At 56.6% G+C, this 18149-nt stretch overlaps 1 protein-coding gene across 3 annotated transcripts in view; it reads left to right on the top strand.

Annotated features, from left to right (window-relative positions):
- The first annotated feature begins 471 nt into the window (after nucleotides 1–471).
- MLLT1 (MLLT1 super elongation complex subunit) overlaps nucleotides 472–18149 on the top strand; it is a 64511-nt gene continuing 46833 nt past the window's right edge. Inside the window, exons 1-3 of one of the 3 annotated variants that reach the window (XM_043466353.1) lie at nucleotides 472–692; nucleotides 10191–10371; nucleotides 16084–16166. In XM_043466353.1, coding sequence (XP_043322288.1) covers nucleotides 681–692; nucleotides 10191–10371; nucleotides 16084–16166 — 276 coding nt within the window. In that variant the 5' untranslated portion in view covers nucleotides 472–680. The remainder of the gene's footprint in view (nucleotides 693–10190; nucleotides 10372–16083; nucleotides 16167–18149) is intronic. The other 2 variants (XM_043466352.1, XM_043466354.1) reach the window with 2 other exon arrangements.

Raw genomic sequence — 18149 nt, 5'->3', positions numbered from 1 at the left:
AGGAAGGGAGTGAACCATAATAGAGATCCAGGATTGTAAAATTAATCTGTAGTTCCAGAGCCCAGGGCTCATTCCATCACACAGTAGCAACACGTGGCTAGGAAACAAAAATGTCCCAGGGGATGCCTCTCCAGCGTTCCAACCGCCAGCTCAGCTCGGGCCCAGGGAGGCTCGGGCCCCAGGGATGCTCGGGCCACCGGGTAGCGCCCCCTGCGGACTATAGTGCGCAGGCGCGGCGCGCTCGTCCCGCCCCCGCCCCCCTCCACGTGCGGCGCACACCTCGCGCTCCCTTCTGCTGGGCTAGCCTCGCGCCTCCCTCCCTCCCTCCTCCCGCCCCTCCGGTCCGGGCCTCCTATTGGCTGCGGGCTTCGTCCCTCGGACCGCAGCCCGGCAGGCCCCCACCAGGCCGGAAGTCCCACCCCACGAGTGGCTGCCCGTATCGTCGATTGGCCCAGACGTCTGTCAGTCCGGGCGGCTGGCCCGAGTCGGCGGCGGGGGCCCGCGGTCGGTGCGCGACCCGGGCTGGCGGCGGTTTCCGGTTCCGCGGGGCTGGCGGGCGGGCGGGCGGCCGGGAGCGGCGGCGGCGGCGCCTGACAGACAATGAGGGCGGCGGGGCGGCGCTGAGCGGCGGCGGCGGCGGCGAGCGACGCGGGGCCCGGGGGCGGGGCGGGGCGCCAGCCATGGACAATCAGGTGAGGAACGGCCGCGCCGCCCCAGCGCAGCCCGCGCCGCCCGCCGGGCCCCCTCCCTCCCTCCCTCCTTCCCTCCCTTACCCGCCCGCCCGGCCCGGCCCTCCTCGGTCCCGGCCTCTCCGCTCCGGCTCGGCGCCCGCCCGCCCCGCTTTGTGCGCGCCCACCGCTCTCCCGGGCCTTTATGTGGGGCGGGGGCGCCCCTCCCCCATCCGCGACCCCCGCCGGGTTACAACGCCTCAGACTCCCCTGGGAATCTCGGTCCCTCGCTGCCCAGAGCCCCCTGGGATGGCCCTCGCAACCCCGGTCCGGCCCAGATCCCCGTGGGACACCTCTTGTGACCCCACTACAACCCAGACCCTCTGGGACCCTCCTCGGGACCCCAGCCTGGCCTGGATTACTCTGGGACTCCCCTTGCGACCCCAGTGCGACCCAGAGTCCCCTCGGGACATCCCTCCGGACTCTGGCCCAATCATGACTCTCCACAGCCATCCCCGGGGTCCCTTTAGAGTCCTTTGATCCGACCTGTACCCCCTTTCCTCTCTGAATCCAGGGCAGTTGGTGTCTCCTGTCTGCCCTGGCCCCGCTTCCCCTCACACTCTGTCTGTTCTCCACATTAAACCTTTGCTGGGGGTTGAGTCCCCCCAGAACTCCTGGTCTGCAGCCTCCTCCTTTGAACCCAGGCCCAGCCTAACCTCTCTCCCCTCTGATCCTGCCCCTGCCTCAGCCCCAGCAGAGCCTCAGCCCTCTCCTCAAACGCTGGCGAGGTCCCAGGCCTTTTCTCACCAGGACCCCGGCCTGCCTTGAACATCCTTCGTTTCGGATCTGGGCCGGCTTCCTCAGCCCCCTCTGCTCTGATCACTCTCCTTCGGGTTCCAGGGACCCAAAGGGCTGTTTCTTCACCTTCAGACCCTCTTTGACCAGATCCAGGGACCATTTCTGCTCAGATCTGGAGCCCCCACACCCTTCACGTACCAGATGCCTCACTCCCCTCACTTTGGGCCCTCTTTGCCCCTGTGACCCTGACGTTGCCCCACATTGCCCCCCAGCCCCCCAATCCAGAGCTAAATCTGGTTCCTGGAATCACAGCTGTTCTCCTTGCAGAGACCCCCTTGTCTCTTTCCTGATGTTCATGGTCACCCACTTCCTTCCAGCATCCCCTAGTCTGGTGCTGTGACTTTGACCCACTGTCCTCCTCCCAGCCCCTGTATACCCCCATGTTCCCTGCCTTCCCCAGCATCTTGGAGCCTCCACCCAGAGACTTGCTGCAAACCCAGGATGTTCCCCAGCCCCCCAGACTCCCCACGGACCCTCTCCCTTTGGTCTGGCAACCCAGAGTCAGTTTCAGTAAACTCAAGCCAGGGACCATTGCAGCTCCCTACGTAGGATCAACTCTCTCTTCACCCTCATCTGCTGCCCCTGGCTTCCCGGGGCGCGAGGCCAGGAAAGGCGGTGTGGGGCTGTGGGGGTGGAAGCTGAATTCCCCGCTTTTAGTGAGGGCAGGTTGGGGCGTCCCTGGCTGCCGGCGCCACTCAGGCGGCTCTGGCTGGTGAGGCGCTGTGTGGCAGTTGGGTTTCAGGGGTGGGGGTGCAGGAGGCATACCCCCCTGCCCATCCTGTCCGCCTGGTGGCCAGAATCACTGAGTCCTGTGCTTGGGGCACCCTCTCACTGCAATTTCACTTCAGCCTTGATGCTGTACCTTTCTCTCAAGAGGTGATGCATAGTTTATGACAGCTGAATGGGGATTTCTGCAGGGTGGGGTGAGTTCATTTCCCTTGAAGGGACTGAGCTCGAGGCCTCCGATGTTTATTGAGTTAGGAAACAAAATAGACCTTCAGTGTCCACTGTTAAGGCAGCTGGACCCTGGGAAAGTCTTGCTGGACAACCCGCAGGTGCAGAGCAGGACTTCTGCCCCTTGCCCCACTGGGCCCCCAGGGAGACATTTCAGGCCCATGGGCGTCCATCCACCTTGTGATGTGGGGGGCCCCTGGCAGGCTGTGGTTGTCTCTGTGAGTGAGACAGGGCAGTGTTCTGGGCTGGCAATGCAGGGAGACAACAGTCCTGCTCGGGGGGCAGATGAGCCCCCTGGAACAAAGAGCGCCATTCCGCCATTGTCTGGTGTGACAGTTGCTGGCAGTTGTGATTCAAACTTGAACCAGAGTGAAAAAGTCGGTTCTTCCGTTGCATGAGCCGCATCTTAGGTGTTCAGGAACCACCACTCCTGAGGTTCCAGCCGCCTTGTTGGGCGGTGTGAAGAGGTGCCCTTTCCTCCATGGCAGGAGGTTCCACTGGACAGCGCTGCTCCAGATCTTTGCGCATGCAAGTGCAAGTGAAACTGGCCCCAGAGGAAGGCGCGTGCCACCCCAGTCCAGTTCTTCGTCTGGGCTGTGTTCTCATGCAAATGTGGGAGGCAGAGGCCCCAGCTCTGAGCCCTATCCTTTCCTCATGGCCCCAGGGGAGGCAGGAGAGAATGGTGTACCTTATCGATCCGAGTGGGTGAGCCAGCTGTAAGCCGTCCAGGAGGACTTCTGGTACGGGATCTGGGGGTGGGGTGGGGGTCAGGACCCTTTGAATCCAGCAGAGCCAGCCTTCTCTGCCTCCCCTGGGACGCCCCACACCTGTGAAGGCCTCAGTGTGATAAGGAACAGCGGGTCTCTCCCCCAGCCAGACCTCTCGCTTTGGGAGGTTTTGGTTCTCTTGGCCTTCCTGGTGTGTTCTCTAGAACTTTCTGGCCCGGCTGAGAAAAGAGGGGATTCTGCATTTGGCTCTGGGCTCCCAGGGAAAAGTCATTCCAGTTCCCTTTGCCCTGACCATACACCCAACTGTCTGATCCCTCCAACCTCTAGTCTGTCGTTGCTCGTCTGTTTCCTTCGGGATGTGATGGTGGGTTTTCCTTTTGGGCTGTGTGGCTGGGGGATCTCAGCGCCCTGTGCCTTCGTGCTTGGTGGGCAAGTCATGTCCGACTCTTAATGACCCTATGGACTGCAACCCATCAGGCTCCTCTGTCCTTGGGGTCGTCCAGGCAAGAATACTGGAGTGGGTAGCCATTTCCTCCTCTAGGAGATCTTCTCAACACAGGGATTAAACCCATATCTTGCATCCCCTGCATTGGCAGGTGGATTCTTTACCACCTCATCACCTGGGAAATCCATCTTAGTTCCCTGACCAGAGATCATATTTGTGCCTCCTGCAGTGGGAGTGCAGAGTCTTAACCACTGGCCACCAGGGAAATCTCAGGATGTGTATTTTTTTAGAGGGAACGTGGTGATGTATTTTGGGGGGCAGGTCTTTGCTTACTTAGGGGTCATGGCTAGCAGGCATATGATCTACAAAGATGGTGGGGAAGGAATGGCCTGGCTACAGACTGAGCAGATGCTGAAAAGGTGGGAAAGTTTGCTGGGGGGCCGGGGGCTGCCTAGGGAGCTAGAAGTGCTGTCAGTGTCTGGGGGTTTTGCTCCCCAAAGGCCCAGGTGTTCCTCCCTTTGCAGAAATGTCGGACCTGGCTGCCGAAGTGGGCAGCCGACCCATTGAACCACAGGTTGAACTGATGCTCGATGACGCTTCGTCTGCTAAGCCTGGACTTGGGAACAGCTTTCTGTGTCCATGCTCTGCTGCTCTGGAAGGGAGGTGTGTTTCTCATGATGGAGGAAGGCCCTTGTTACAGAGGAAGAGTCGAGGCTGGGGGCGTGCTTGGGGATCTCTCGCTGTTTTGCCAGACCTTTTCCAGACCACCTCGGAACCTGGCAGAGCGCTAACGAGAGGGTGCCAGGGTCCTTCCCAACCCGGCTCTGAAGCTGTCACCCGGCAGATTGGCCTGCCAGCCTTTAAAGCTGTGTTGTAACGCACTTGAGAGCAGGGGCCAGAGCCTAACAACTCCGCTTCGCGTCCCCCACAGTTTGTAATGTGAAGTTTTGCACTTAGTTTTACCAACTGTCAGTTTAATAAAAGGGGCTAGGAACCACTCCCTTTGTCACCAGGTCCACCGGCCCTGGAATAGATGCCTTCATCCGGTTGTTCATGTTCAGAATCTCCCAAGACTGTTCCCTGGAGAACTTTGGGGTCAACCAGCATATTGTCTGCATGTCGGTGGGCGTTCCCTACAGATTTAAAGTATTAATATATCTGGTACCAGGCCTCCCTGCTGGGCTGCTGGAGGTCAGGCTGCTCAGCCCCCTGACAACCCTGAGGATCATGGGTGTATTTGCTTAGCCCCATGGTCTGCATAGGTGGCCCTAGTGGTAACGAATCTGCCTCCAATGCAGGCGATATAAGAGATATGGGTTCGATCCCTGGGTCGGCCGGGAAGATCCCCCTGGAGAAGGGCATGGCAACGCGCTCCAGTATTCCTGCCTGGAGAATCCTTTGGACAGAGGAGCCTGGTGGGCTATGGTCCATAGGATCGCAAAGAGTCCGACACGACTGAAGTAACTTAGCACGCATAATGGTGGTCTGCTTGCTTATCCTTAGTGTCCCGAGACACATTCATGGAGTCCTTTCTTGTCACTTTGTCATTAACCTTGTGCCCCAGGACTGAGGCTGGTCAGAACCAGAAGAGGGTGCAGGGGCGGCCACCAGCCCTCTGTGGGCCAGTGGTCAGAGGCCCAGGCCCTCCTGTGGCTTTTGTGAGAGGTCCCCGCCTCTGGGCAGGTGGTCCCTGCTTGAGAGGATTGACACAGAGGGAGGGACAACTGGAGCCAACTCTGATTCAGTAGCTGCTCCAGGAGCCCCCGCAGGGCCCCCAAGGAGAAAGTTGTGTGAAGAGCATTTTCTTTGGATTTGTGTGGCTATGGTTCCGTGAGGCCGGTCCCCCGCCCCCTCCCATCCCCTTTTGTGGCTGTGTGTGGACCACATGGCCAGTGACCCTGCTGGGTCCCGTCAGACTTGGCAGAATCATTCCAGGCCAATGAGGGGTCCCTCAGTGATTCCTTCCCCTGGGAGGGGAGGGGATTGTTCATCCGAGGGAATTCACAGCAGCCGCCAGACTTCAGGCATAACTAGGCCACTTGGTAAAGTGCAAATTCCCAGAGGGAAGGGTGTCTGCTGAAGAGAATTCCCACCAGAAGAGCGGGGGAAATCTTACAGACACTCCGTGTCGAAGACCTGCCTTTTGGGGCTGGGCGGCTGGCTGGGTTCTGGGTTTGAGGGCTTCAGGAAGGATCTGGGAGAGCAAGGGCTGTGAGGTGAGAGGAACTGTGGGCCCCAGGCTGGCAAGGCCTCCCGGTCCACACCTGGAGGGATCTGGGCTGGCCGAGCCGTTGGCCTGCTTTGCAGGACTTGGGATTCTGGCCGTGGGGTTCCAAGTGCCAACTGCCAGTTGGCCTGGAGTGAGGGTAGTGCCCGGCGGAGGCCCTCAGCCCAAGCTTAACTGTCCCCAGATGGCCCTGGGAGCCCTCGTTCCACTCAGGTTTTAGGGAGGTTTTCCCAGAGGTAGAATAGTTAACCCCTTCTGGGACAGGGTTGGAATGTACCCCTTTGTTCTGGGCTTTTGTTGGAGGAGGGGGTGGTGAAGTAACCCCCAGATGAGATGCTGAACCAAGGCAGTGACCAAGGCCCGCCCTCGCCCTCGGAGGCTCTGCCATCTCCCAGCAGCCGAGTGGCAGGTGAGAGGCATCATTTGGGGCAGCACAGGCTTGTTAACCCGGTGGCAGCGAACCTCTCCAGCGGACACCCTTCCTGGAGCAGCGGCTGAGGGTCTGCTTCAGTTGCTTGGTTCTGTTGAACGGGGAAGGAGCCCAGGTGGAGTTGGGAGGGAGGGGCAGAGCAGGTAATAAATTACTGAGACTCGCCGAGCTGGAGTAGCTGGCGGGGGCTCGGCTTAGCCTGCCTCTGCTTTAGCGTAGCCTGAGCGTCTCACTGATTCGGTGTTTTTTTCCCTCATATCGTGTCCCCAGATCTGTGTGATTTCCCATCTTTACTTCTCAGAAGATTCCAGCACTTGAAGGAGACCCCCTCTCCTGGGTGCAGCGGTGCATGGCATGGTCCTCGGCCCCTGGGGTCTGGGGTTGTTGAGGCTGAGCTGGCGCCAGCCCCCGAGGGCAGAGATGCTGCCTGGGCCCAGGCGGGGCTTTGGGCAGGGGCTTTGGGCATGGCCTGTCGGCAGCAAAGATTACCCACTGCGCTTCAGAACCTCCCTGTTTACTTTGGCCTGTGGCGCGACTTTCTGGCACTCCCATCTTCCCCCTCGCATGGAACTGTGGTCTTCCCTTCTTTCACAATCACGGCTTGGCTGCCTGCTGGTGTGCCCTGGGTGGGAACCCCACGTGATGAGACATGCCAGGCGGGCGGCCGAGGTGGGAGCAGGGTTGTGGATCTCCGGCCAAGTGAACAGCAGACCTGGGATTTAATTCTAAAGTACCAGAAGCTGTTCCCAGGGTCTCGTCATCATGATCTGGCTTCCCACCTGGAACCTTGCCCACAGTCCAGGGATTGTCTCCTGACTCCTCAGCGTTAGAACAGGTTGGAGAGAAACGTGGAGTGTGTTACACACTTGTGTATAGGGTGTGTGAAGCAGAGTATGTTACACAGTCAGTATAGGGTGTGGGGGGTGATTATGGCCTATTTGGGACCATGTAAACATCATCGGGATTTGTTTATCTTGAACGTTGCCCATAAGCAGTGCTCTGCGAATAGAAGCTCGTGGCTGATTTGAGCATGACTTGTTTATCCAGACGTCCAGTCCTTTCCTCCAGCTTTTGGTGGGGTATTTCCCTTCGAATGTCCCCATTCCCCCGCCACTGCTCTGCCGGGCCGGGCTCCACGGGCATCACAGCCTCCCAGCTGCACAGGGTCTCCTGTCTTTCCTCCATCTGCCCGCAGGTCCTCCCAGCTCCCTTGTTTCAGGCTCCTCTTCTAGCCACTCCTTCCAGTTGCCTCCCAGCAGGCTTGTGGTATGTCTGTCCTAGTCTGCCTTCAGCCCAGACCATACACAGTTGCCCAGGGTACTTCTCACTCAGTGCTGTTTCCCTGACTCCATCACCTGCATGTAGCTGGTTCTCTTATGTTAAATTGAAATACTCCATCTGGATCCCCACCCCTCCTACCAGTGGGCCGGCCCTGGGCGGGGGGGGGGGGGTCTCTCTGCTCTGTTTCCGAGCAGCGCCCCAGGACTGTGGTCCTGCCAGCAGGGGAGGGGCTCCTGCTGTTTTTATAGCTCACTCAGCACCCACAGCCTCCCACCATTCTGCACGTGGAGACCACCCTATACTTAACCGTCACCTTGGCCCTTCCCCCCAGAATGTGCCGCTTAGAACTCCCTGATTTAGGAAGCCTCTCTAGTTTAATTCTGTGTGGTTGACACCTCGAGCAGTGTGGTTCCAGGATAGAGGGTAACTGGAGACAGCTGAAGGTGCTCAGGGGTAGGGTTGGGGTGAAGCACACCAAGGAGCTGGCTGTTTGTGGACGGTTGTGGAGACCAGGGCCTGCTTGGTTTCCAGTGTGGGGACCGATCAGATAGGGCTCTGGAGAGAGCAGCCCTGAGCCAGGGCTTCAGGGATGAGTGTAAGTTCAGTCTGCAAAGAAGTGAGTGAGGGCTCCCCGGTTGTGGGCTCACAGCCGGGAAGGAGCACTCATGCCTGGTGTGTTTGGGGATGGCTGGTGCCTGACAGAATGGGAAAGCAGGGTGTATGTGTTCCCCGTGCACCCTTGGTTCACAGCCCCTATGGTGTGTCCAGAGCTTAGCAGCAGCTGCTTGTGAGTGAGGGCAGGTATGTGCACGTGCACGGCTCTGCAGCATCCTCTCTCTGAGTCAGATGAAAACGTGGTGAGTCAGGAGCATCCCAGACTTGGGGAAACGCAGGCAGGAGGTATGCTGAGGCTTAAGGACTGGACTCAGACTGCGAAGGGCGAGCCCTGTGTCCCAGGCAGGGACCGAGCAGGCGGAGGAGGAGGGGAAGAGCAGGAGGATGCTGGTGGCGGGGTCTAAATGGGTAAAAGAGGCAGGCACCAGAGGGGCTGTGGCCCCTGGGGATGCTCAGGGGCTGGTAGTGGAAAGAGGGCGGAGGACGCAGAGAGAGGCTTCTGGTCCAGGTCCTGGCTGGCGAGCCCGGCAGGGGAGTCTCCAGGATGTGTGGGATCTGGCGGCCCACGTGCCCTTGGTTATCTTGGCACTTAGAAGCAAGTGTCCACTTGGCCTCCGCCTTCTTTGTAATGTTCTTCGTTTTGATACTAGGTGTCAGGCTCTGTGTGAAGGGAAGTTTGGGGAGGGTTTTCCAGGCCAGAGGGGTGTGTGCAGTGGGTCCCCATGGGCGCTCCAGAATTTGTGAAGTGTGGGGGCTGCTCGCTTAGGAGGGAGGGGCCAACACATGTGCAATGAGGGGAGTCTGGCTGCCGAGGCCATGGTCCACCTGCACCTGTCCCAGGTGGCTTCGTTCTTGCCGTGCCCACCCCCCCCCCCCCCCCGCCATTCTCACTGCAAACCGTCGTTGGTGTGGGTGACTCAGGTGACCCTCAGGGTCTCTGTTCTCCGGAGGCACTCTGTGGGATGATGGATGACAACAGGGCTTTAATCAAGGACTGGTGTGGGTTGGTCAGTATAGCAGAGTGGCCCTCGGGTGACCCACACACACCGGCCTGAATCTCCATACAGCAGAGCCATCTCTCATGGCCACGTAGCAGCTCAGTCTCAGAGCCTTGGTTGCCTCACTTGTAGAGTGAGGTACAGCCCACCCTTCAGATTGGTGTGTTCTGCATCCGTATATTCATACAGTTGTGGAGCAAAAATATTTGGGGAAAAAAGTTTCAGAAGGTGCCAAAAAGTAAAACTTGAATTTGCTGGACACTGGCACTGTTGACATAGCACTTACCTGTATTTACAACTGTTTGCATAGCATCTAAGTTGTACGAGGTATTATAAGTAACCCAGAGATGATGTAAAGTCTGTAGGAGGATGTCCGTAGGTCACTTGTAAGTGCTAAGCCTTTTTATGCAAGGGGCTTGAGCATCAGTGGATCTTGGTACCCTCTGGTCCTGGCACCAGCCCCTCCCTCATGGGTCACACTTCTTTTTTCGGGAAATCTTGGTGAGGGTTACTGCCCCAGACAGGCTGCCAACCTAAGAGCAGACCAGGCAAGTCACTAGCAAGTGGTTTCTGATGGTGGAGGGTGCTGAGAGGACCACATGGTCTGAAGAGTTGTGGGGGTGGGAGTGGGTGCTTTCAGACTGGGTGGTCAGGGAAGGCTTCCCTGAGGAAGCAGCTGTCAAGCTGAGACCTCAGTGAGAGGAGCCAGCCAGCTGTGCAGAGCCTGGGGGAGAGGAGACTGCAAGTGCCTGGGTCCTGGGGTGACTGGGGTGGAGATGCAGGGCCCCGGGTGGGCTTGCTGGGGAGAGAAAGCATGTAGAGCAAACACGTGCTCCGCACCCCCTGTAATTGGAGCCTCCCGGAGTCCCTTCACTTTTGGGCTCTGTATGCTACCTGGGGTAGGGTGGGGGATGGATGGAGGGGGCGGCCCACATCCCAGGGCCCTGGGCTCTGCGCTGACCCTGCGCCTGCCTCTCTCCCCGCAGTGCACTGTCCAGGTCAAGTTAGAGCTGGGACACCGCGCCCAGCTGCGCAAGAAGCCCACCACGGAGGGGTTCACGCATGACTGGATGGTGTTCGTCCGCGGCCCCGAGCAGTGCGAGATCCAGCACTTCGTGGAGAAGGTGGTCTTCCGGCTGCACGACAGCTTCCCCAAGCCCAAGCGGGGTGAGTGCCCCCCTCCCCGGGGAGCAGCTGGCCTGAACTCCTTGGCCAGCGCTGCTCTGCCCCCACACAGGGGCGCGCCCCCCCCCCCACTTCCCCTCAGCTGTGAACTTGGTTGTCAGGAAAGCCCAGCAGAGCTGGTGACGGGTGTCTTGTGTTATTATTGAGGCTCCGGCTCTGAGGAGCACCAGAGTATGTGGCCCGGGTTGGAGGGTGGGCAGGGTGGTGTACGACCACCCCGTGAGTAAGCAGGAAGTTGCTCACTGGGCCCATGTCGGCAGAGGAGAGATGCCCTTTCCAGAGCCCCTGACGTGTGGGGCCGGACCAGAAAAGGCAGGCGTATGGCCCTTGCCTCCTCCTCGTTTCCCCCTCAGGCTGTCCTGTGCCTGCAGGCACAGAAGCTTGTCCAGGCCGCCAGGTCAGAGGCCACTTCCGGGAGACTTTGAGGGGGAGTTGGGGAGCTCTGTGGGGTCGGGGCCTGTCTGCTGCGTCACCGTTCGGTCCCTGCGTGAAGCCCAGCATGTCACAGGGGTCCCATAAGTAGGCCTCGGATGGATGTGTTGATAAAGAAACAAAAGACTGCTCCAGAAGGGCTTTGGGGCAGGGAGAGCTGCTGCCGGGCTGCAAGGGGGGCAGGGGGTTCGGGGTGAGGCTTCACGGGGTGAGAGTATGGAGCCTGTCCTGGGACCCGCTGGGGCCTGGGCCAGTGCCGGCAAGTGTCTGACTGTCCAGCCAGGAGGGGACGTGTGTCACAGAAGTAGAAACTCCTGGTTCCAGGGGGACAGCAGCTCCAGATTCCTAGTGGCATAGTTAGTGGCCATTGTTCTCCCTTCTGGATTCTTCCATCAGCTTTCAGCTCTTCCTTTCCTTAATTTCTCCTTCCTGACTTTTCACTTTTCTTCCTTCTTCCCTCTCTCAGCCTCTTGGAGAGAGCAGATTGGAGTCCTGATAACAGCAGATACCTGGGAAGCACCTGGTGGTAGTAGTAGTAATAATAATGATGTAAAGCACCTGGTAACAATAATACTACTACATGCCACTTATCAGATGTGTTGTGCTCATAAGCTCTTTTTGTTTGCCCCACGACCCTCTTTTACAGAAGGGGAAGCAGGCTCAGGGGTCTTGATAAGCTGCCTGAGCTTTAAAGCAGGGGTCTGTGCACCGTGGGCAGGGTCTGCCTGTTTCGATTGGCGCTTGGTCACTCCCGTTCATTCCATGGTCACTGACTGTGCCATGAAACAGCAGAAGCCGGGCTGTCTCCTTCTGGCCGGGTGCCTGCTTTCCCTCTCCCGTCCAGTCCCCTTCTCTCCCAGTGGTGATTCCCATCCACTCGCAGAGACTCTGTGACGTTGGCAGGGGTGGTGGTGCCCAGCATCCCCTTCCATGTCTCAGTGTGGAAACTGAGGTCCCAAGAGGCCTAGTCACCTGTTTGGAAGGGTCACATTCTCCAAGCTCCCAGTGTCTGAAAAATGGGTTTTGGGTGAAGCATACTGTTTTGCAGAGGCAGTTTGCAGTCAGAGTTGAGTAGCTGAACCGTCCTTGTTTGCAAAGCCTGTTGGTGCAGCCTCTGTGTAGAGGGCAGCTGCAGCATGTGGTAGTGGTGGTTGTGTCACTTAAGTGGTGACCGACACTCTGCAGCCCCATGGACTGTAGCCCCCCAGGCTCCTCTGTCCATGGGGTTTCCCAGGCAAGGTGACTGGAGTGGGTTGCCATTTCCTTCTCCAGGGGATCTTCCCGACCCAGGAATCGAACCCATGTCTTCTGCATTGGCAGGTGGATTCTTTACCACTGAGCCACCCTGCATCACGTGAATTAGATGGTAGATGCCTGTTTGCCATTTGTTTAGTGATCAGGGAAAAACATAAGGTGAAGCAGCTAGTGAATTCCTTACAGGACTCCAGCCTCTGAAGTTATACTTTATGTGCTTAAAAAGTATCTTTTAAATCAGAGTATACACCCCACAGAGACCCAGCCGGGATGTACCTGGTGGGCATCTCCACCTCCCAACTCATCAGTGGTGGTCCCACCCCAGGGGCAGCCTTCTAGTCCTTTCTGGGTTGTGTCCCTTCCTTACCACTTTAAAGTGGTAGAAGTGAATTTACTTCTTATTTCTAGATTTTTCACTTTAAAAATTTGTTTAACTTTCTAACATGAAAGCTCAGACTATTTCCTTAGCTTTGCCCTCTCACATCCCCGCCAAGCGAGGGGTTTGCATTTGGCCACAGTTTGCTGCTGTATCCCTGGGGCTGAAAGGATACAGTAGGTGCTTTCTAAACGTTTGCCAAGAGAAAGGATGGGTTCTCCAAAGCTGTCGGCTTTGGCCAGGGTCTCCTGACTTTCCACTTAGGAAGAGAAGGGCAGGAGCAGCCTGTCTTCCTTGACCCTTATGCCCCTTCTGGGAGCTACACTCAACTTGGTTAAGGTTGTTCCACTCCAGGTTAGAGAGTGAGTCTAGAAGTCGGTAACTGTGAGGGTCACTGACTGTATTGATGCTCTCCACCGTCCGGCTGGTTCTCTCTGAACTCTGGGTCACTTGCTCCAAGGAGAATGCTCAAGGTCATGCCAAGGTCAGATAGGATCTTTTTTGTCATCCTTGCTTAAAACTTGGCCCTGTTTTGGGACTTCCCTGCTGGTCCAGGGGTTAAGAATTCACCTGCCAGTACAGGGGACGTGGGTTTGATCCTTGATTTGGGAACTAAGATCTCACATTGTTGTTAATTATTCACTAAGTCCTATCTGACTCTTTGCAACCCGATAGACTGTAGCCTGCCAGGCTCCTCTGTCCATGGGATTTTGCAGGCAAGAAAGAATACTGGAGTGGGATGCCAGTTCCTTCTCTCAGGGATCCTCCCAACCCAGGGATCGAACCCATGTCTCTCACATCTCCTGCATTGCAGGCAGATTCTTTACTGCTGAACCACCAGGGACGCTTAAGATCCCACATGCCATGGGGCAATTAAGCATGCATGCAGTAACTAGAGAGGCCATGTGCCACAACTGGAGAGGCCCCTGAGTGCACAACTGGAGAAAAGCCCTCATGCTGCAGTAAAGATTCAGCTCAGCCAAAAAAAGAAAAAAGAAATTTGGCCCCATTTACTCGGCTTCATATTTGGCCTGTGACTTTGTGAATACCTTTTGCTTCTTCCTCCCCATCCCTGCATTTGTCTTTTTTATCAGAGGTGCTTTGCCTTTTCCTCCATACCCCCATCATTTCATTTATTCAGTGGAGACTCCCCGCTTCCTCTGGATATTTCATTCCAGCCTCTTCCTCTTTTAATTAGAACTGGCTCCTCTCCAGACCACCTCATTAGCCATCACACTGGGACTTACTTTACTGTTCTCCTCAGGGATTCACCTAACACCTATGTTTTGGTTCATTTTCCTGTTTTACTGGAGTAATTTGTCAAGAAGTTTCCCAAGAGACTAATCACTGAAGCAATTTCTGAAGAAAGGGGTGTAGGGAATAAAGTCTTAGTGTATCTAGAGTGCCCTGTTCTGGCCCCATGCTTGAGTGGTAGTTGAGCTGGGTATAATGTTCCGGTTGGAGAATGACTATCACTCAGAGCTTTGAACATGTTGCTTTGTCATCTTCTGAGGAATCTGATGCTATTGGTTTCTCGTTCTGTTGCAGGTGATGTGTTTTTTAGTGTTTTTGTTTTCTCTCTAGAAGGACTTAAGATGGTTTTTATGACCTTTCTGGGGACTTTTTTGGTTTGTTTGTTTATCATATTGAATGTTTTTTGGTTCATTTGTTCATCATGTTGGATATTTGGTGCCCTTCATTTTAGCTCTGGAAGGTTCTCTTCTATTTCTCTGACAATTTCTTTCCATCTGTTTAATTTCTGTTTTCTCTTTCTAAAATGCTTGTTATGTAAATTCTCTATGTTTAAGTTTTCTCATCTGTAAAATGGGAACAAGTGCATTTGGCTCACAGTGTTGTTGAGAGTTGATGGTATAAGATTCTGGGAATACTGCCTGGCACACAATAGGTGCTTTATGAATATTAGCTGCTGTTGACATGTGTTTAATCCACAGCGTTGTTTTTGCACCTCTCACCTTTCTTAAAAAAATTTTTTTTTATCCCTACATTCTGGGAAATTCCTTTGACTTTATTTTCTGGTCTTTCTGTTGAATTAAACCATTGTAAATACTGTATTTGTAATGTCTAAGAGCCCTTTCTTACTCTCTAATTTTCATTTTTGAAAGTATCTTGTTTTCATTTGTTGAGCTGCATTGACTCATTGACTTCGGTTTTTTCTTTCCTTTTCCCAAGTTCTCTGGGAGAAGCTAAGGTGGCCTTGCGGGAGCCCGGGACAGCCTGGATCCTGAGCTGTGAGATGCCAGGCGGTGCAGGTTTCAGAGGGAATGAGAAAGTGGTGTGGGGTGGGCTGCATGTGACGTGCCCAGCCAGCTCCCATGGAGGATGACCAAAGAGCAGGAGACCTGTTGGAATAGGGATTGGGGCTGAGGTCACCCCCACAGAGTCCCCTGCTTATTGTCCCCTGGGCAGGGCAACTCCTGACTTCCGGGTGGGCTGACTGTCCCTGACTCTGTCACTTCCGGGTGGGCTGACTGTCCCACTGAAGGTGACTTGCTCCCTCCTGGGGACCTTGGCTTTTGTCACCATCTGGACACCCGACACCGCAGACGTGGATAATGAATGAATGCAGCATTTGGTGGCAGTAATGACTCACATTCATGCCCCGAGGTCAGGTGACAGCACTCCTGGTGCTCAGCTGAGGAGTTGGCCACTGGCGCCCCCAGGAGGCTCTGCTGCGGTGGGTCCTATGGCCGGGTCATGACTGCCCCCTCGCCCCTGGTGGGAAGTCAGGCCAGCCGAGCAAGTCTCATACCCCATGTGCCAGCCACGTGCAAGGTGCTGGCCTGTCATTATGTTCCAGCCATCTGTGACTCATTTAAGAATTACAGTCCAGACACACGTGTGTAAGGTGTTAACAGGTGGCAGGGTTTTCCTACCTCTTGGTCGCCACGGGAGAAGGTGGGGTGGAGGACATGAGGGGTGGATCTGTACTCTTCTGTTTTTCCTAAAAGCAGGAGAGCAGTGTTTTCCTGTTACTCGCAGAGTGACAGCATATTTGTCAGAACACTGACAGTGCGTCCTGGAGACTGAGACTGGGAGATTGTCTTACCTCTGTTCTGCTGTTCTTCTTGGGTTCTCTCCCCCTCCCTCCCTGGGGTTGCTGCGGTCCCTAGGGATGCTGTGGTTAGGTGCTGCAGTGGAACCCAGGCAGCAAGCCCCGTCTTAGACCGGGTCACCTCCATCTGCTAGTGTCCGTGTCCCTGGCCCCAAGCAGGGCCCCGAGTCACATGCTCACATGGGTGATGGCAGGAGGTGGGCACAGCAGAGAGCCTGCCCCGCAGGGAGACCAGGGCTCCCCAGGCCTGGCATCTCACCCAAGCCTCACTTGCTGCTCTCAGTCTTGAACCCATGCACCCCGTGGCCAGTGCCAGCTACTCTGCCTTAGCTGGTCTCCGGCCCCTTCCCGCACACTCTCCCACTCCAGGGTGGCGGGGGCCCCCTTTCTCCTGCTCTGCTTCTTCTCTCCCCTGTGACCCCTCTGATGTGGCCCAGGCCTGGGATCTCCGCTCCTGGGGAGCCAGCCTCCTGCAGAGCCCACTGGGCCCAGAGAGGAGGCAGAATGCATGTGCTTCCTCCTGCCAGGAGCTGATGGCACGTCATCTGTTTCTTTTCAGTGTGCAAGGAGCCCCCCTACAAGGTGGAGGAGTCGGGGTATGCTGGCTTCATCATGCCCATCGAGGTGTACTTCAAGAACAAGGTAGGGTCCTGGGGAGTGGTGAGGAGGATGCACAACTCACATGAGGTGAGGGGACCTTGCGCCGCAGGGTGGATGGTGACACATGTAATGGAGACTCCATGTCAGGCGCCCGCGGGTGGAGTCACAACCGTCTCTCCATGGCAGTCGACTGGGGAGCTGGCAAGTTGGGGAGCAGCAAGCCATGGCCCCGTCAGTCATGCTAGAAGTGGCAGGGTCCCTGGCTCAGCCGTCACATGCTGGGGTGGGGCCAGAGTCCTTGGACAGTCACTGTGGGAGGAGAGGGGAAGATCCGGAAGGTACCTGGACATTCAATGTAGGCTTTTGGTTGGAGGCGCTTGTGCATCTTCTGAACTGGAACTGTTGACGGCCTTGGGGGAGAGAGCTTTAAGTGTTGTTGAATGAGAAAAGCAAGTTGTGTGTATGGTATTTATAGAAAAAAGGGATCATATGTACGAAAGATGGTAAAGGTAATCCGGGTGGTAGGATCACAGGAGGGTGTTCTCTCTGTAGTATTCTCTATGTGCTTAAAGTGGAAAAAAATAGAAATCATCTCAGTGTTCAGGCTGTGATAACACAATATCACAGACAGGGCGGCTCAGAAACACCAGAAGTTGTTTGCTTAGCGTTCCAGCGGCTGGAGGGCCGGGACTAGGCGCCAGCACGGTCAGGGAAGGGCCGTGCTTCAGGTCACATGCTCCTCTTGCTGTGCCCTCCCGTGGGGAAGCGCGAGCAGTCTGTGGAAGCACTAATCCCGTTCCGAGGGCTCCATCCTTGTGACCCAGCACCATCACGAGGGGCGTGGGAGTCAGTGTAGAAACTGGGGACATAGTTCAGACCAGAACTTTTTTTCTGAAGCCCAGTACCCAGCATTTAACCACTGTCTGCCTGGCAGTGAGCCTCTGTTGCTTCTCGCAGGTATGTCCAGCCGGCAGTGGTGACTTTACCTGACTCTGAATGCCTGCTGGCTGGATGCTTCTCCATGCATACAGTACAGCTGGACTGGCTGTGGGCAGCTCTGCCACCTCTCAGGGGGGATGACATCCTGGGGGGCCCATAGGTGCCACCGCTCACTTGACAAGCCGCTTCTTCTGAGAATCCCTGGTGTCGGGGGCAGAGCTCGGGTGCACTGAGGAACATTTCAGTGGGTATGGGATTTGATGGTGGGACTGCAGGTCACCCTGCTTTTCTGGGCGTCAAGGTGACTGGCCGCTGATGAGAGGAGAGTCCAACCTGTCTGCACAGGCACAGGAGGGGCACTGTGCCCCCAGGGGCGTTGGCGCCCTGTGGCTTAGGAAGCCAGACCCCGGGAGGCCTCCTGCTGCTTGGGGAGTGTGGAGGCACAGGGCTGGGGTGAGTCCCTGGCACGTGTGTGTCCAGCCCTCCTGCCCCACGGGGAGGCTGTGCAAATGAAATGCTGATCAGAGCCCCTCTGGGTGGCTGGGGAGATAGAGCAAGTGCACCTGGAGAAAGCGATGTGCATGGATACCTCCGTATCTGCAGCGCTAGGCACTGGGGCCGGCGTGGAGCTGTGAGCCCGTTCTCGAGATGGGTGCTGGGTGCGCTCCTGTGCCCTGTGTCCCATGACTAGAATCCTCTGCTCCCGGTGGTGGCTTTGCCCTTAGGGCTGTAGTGGGCAGCCCTGCACTGTGAGACCACCTGGGGAGGGACTGGGGTGCGGGTCACAGGTCCCATTGGGTGCACCTCGTGTTCTGCTGGGTGCTGCTTATTACTGAGTACTTGGCCAGGCCCCAGAGGGCGGTCACATCCCCAGCCTGCATGCAGGAGCGCCTAGACGCCCAGTCACATGGGCTGGGCTGCACCTTGATCGTGGGGGGCTCACTTGGACCGGCAGAGCTTGTGTTCACATACACGTACGCAAAACGGATGTGACCCAGGATGACGGCCATTCGTGAATTCTGCTGTTTGCTTGCTTCTACAAGTGTTGTCTAAATGTGGGTCCCTTTGGAGGTTAGTAGAGCCCAG

The sequence above is a fragment of the Cervus canadensis genome, chromosome 4 (genome assembly GCF_019320065.1).
Source record: "Cervus canadensis isolate Bull #8, Minnesota chromosome 4, ASM1932006v1, whole genome shotgun sequence".
Taxonomy (NCBI): domain Eukaryota; kingdom Metazoa; phylum Chordata; class Mammalia; order Artiodactyla; family Cervidae; genus Cervus; species Cervus canadensis.
Note: the sequence above shows the minus strand (reverse complement) of the source record. Positions and strands in the feature narration are given on the sequence as shown.